The 1,294-nt window shown below is 46.1% G+C and overlaps 1 protein-coding gene across 1 annotated transcript in view; it reads left to right on the forward strand.

Moving 5' to 3' along the window:
- The first annotated feature begins 663 nt into the window (after positions 1 to 663).
- RAVER2 (ribonucleoprotein, PTB binding 2) overlaps positions 664 to 1,294 on the forward strand; it is a 37,002-nt gene continuing 36,371 nt past the window's right edge. The window contains exon 1 of the mRNA XM_009278743.1: positions 664 to 672. Within this exon, the coding sequence (XP_009277018.1) occupies positions 664 to 672 (9 nt within the window). The remainder of the gene's footprint in view (positions 673 to 1,294) is intronic.

Consider the following 1,294-nt stretch of genomic DNA (forward strand, 5'->3'; position numbering starts at 1 on the left):
GTGGGTTCATTACTACTGCTTTGCTAAACCTTGTGTGATAAATGGTGAACGCTTGTGTTGCCTTTCTCACGTGGCTGTCCAGCAGAAGGCAATCCATGGTAAGGCTAACCCGGGGAGGGCAAAAGGTTTTCCTGCCGCAGAGCGTGGGTAGCAGCTGACGCTTCTCTGTGGGTGTGTGCAGTGGTGGCAGTAGGTCCTGACATGGGGAGAGGGCTGGTGTAGCTGGGCTGGGGGTGTGGAGGCCAGGCTCGCTGGGTGCATGAGCCAGCAGGCTGATGGGAGGTCAGGAATGGGGAACAAACTGCGGCTGTTTGTTTCTGCTGTGCTCAGGGAAACAGCCCTCTGCTTACATTCCTTGCAAGTTAATGGGGTCGCACCAGAGAATATACCTGACTTGGATGACCCGTTTCTCCTCCTGGAGTAAACACCCCTTCCTGGCCCAAATACCGGGTAACTGCTTACACCAAAGGGACCAACTATGTCCAGTGCTGTTGGTGCATGGTGTTTGGTGGTGCACAGCTGAAACTGGTTAGGAACAGCAGGTAAAGAGTACTTGTTGCTTTCCCTGACAGTTCTGCTCTGAGCTGTTTGGAATAGAAACTGTTAACAACATTAAAATGGTAGTAGTGTTTGTTCTTTTCTAACAGACCTAAGCGTTGAAAGATGTTGAAGGTAAAGTTTAGAGAAGTGCCCGAGTTAAAAAGCCGGCTTAGTACTTCTGAAAATACTATGAAGAATCTTAGTCTAATGTACACAGATATTTACATATTTCTTTAATTTGAAAGAGTATACATTTGCTTAAGGGTCAGCACGGTGTGTTTTATTTTTGTAAATTGTCACAAATGGTCTTCATGTGAAAAATGCTTTCACTGAAATACTACAGAAACCCAGTTCCACAGGTAAGGGTCTCAGCCCTGCCATGGGGGCCATGAGAGCACAAGAACAAGCAGCTTCCTGGAAGAGCCTGCACAAACCTGGCAGTGTTTGCAACAACCTGTGGAAATCAGTGTTAAAATCTTTACAAAAATTACTTTTCTTAAATTAGGTTTTCATTTTAAATCTTCCTTACGTTCTCATCATTTTTTATATGAGGCCTCATGATTATCCCACAAAGATATGTTCACTACAGGCTATTTTCCCTCCTGATTAAAGTTTCTGTGGTGGGTTGACCCTGGCTGGACGCCAGGTGCCCACCAAAGCCACTCTATCACTCCCCTCCTCAGCTGGACAGGGGAGAGAAAATGTAACGAAAGGCTTGCAGATTGAGATAAGGACAGGGAGATCACTCACCAAT

This window comes from Aptenodytes forsteri, unplaced genomic scaffold (assembly GCF_000699145.1).
Source record: "Aptenodytes forsteri isolate BGI_AS27 unplaced genomic scaffold, ASM69914v1 Scaffold290, whole genome shotgun sequence".
Classification (NCBI taxonomy): domain Eukaryota; kingdom Metazoa; phylum Chordata; class Aves; order Sphenisciformes; family Spheniscidae; genus Aptenodytes; species Aptenodytes forsteri.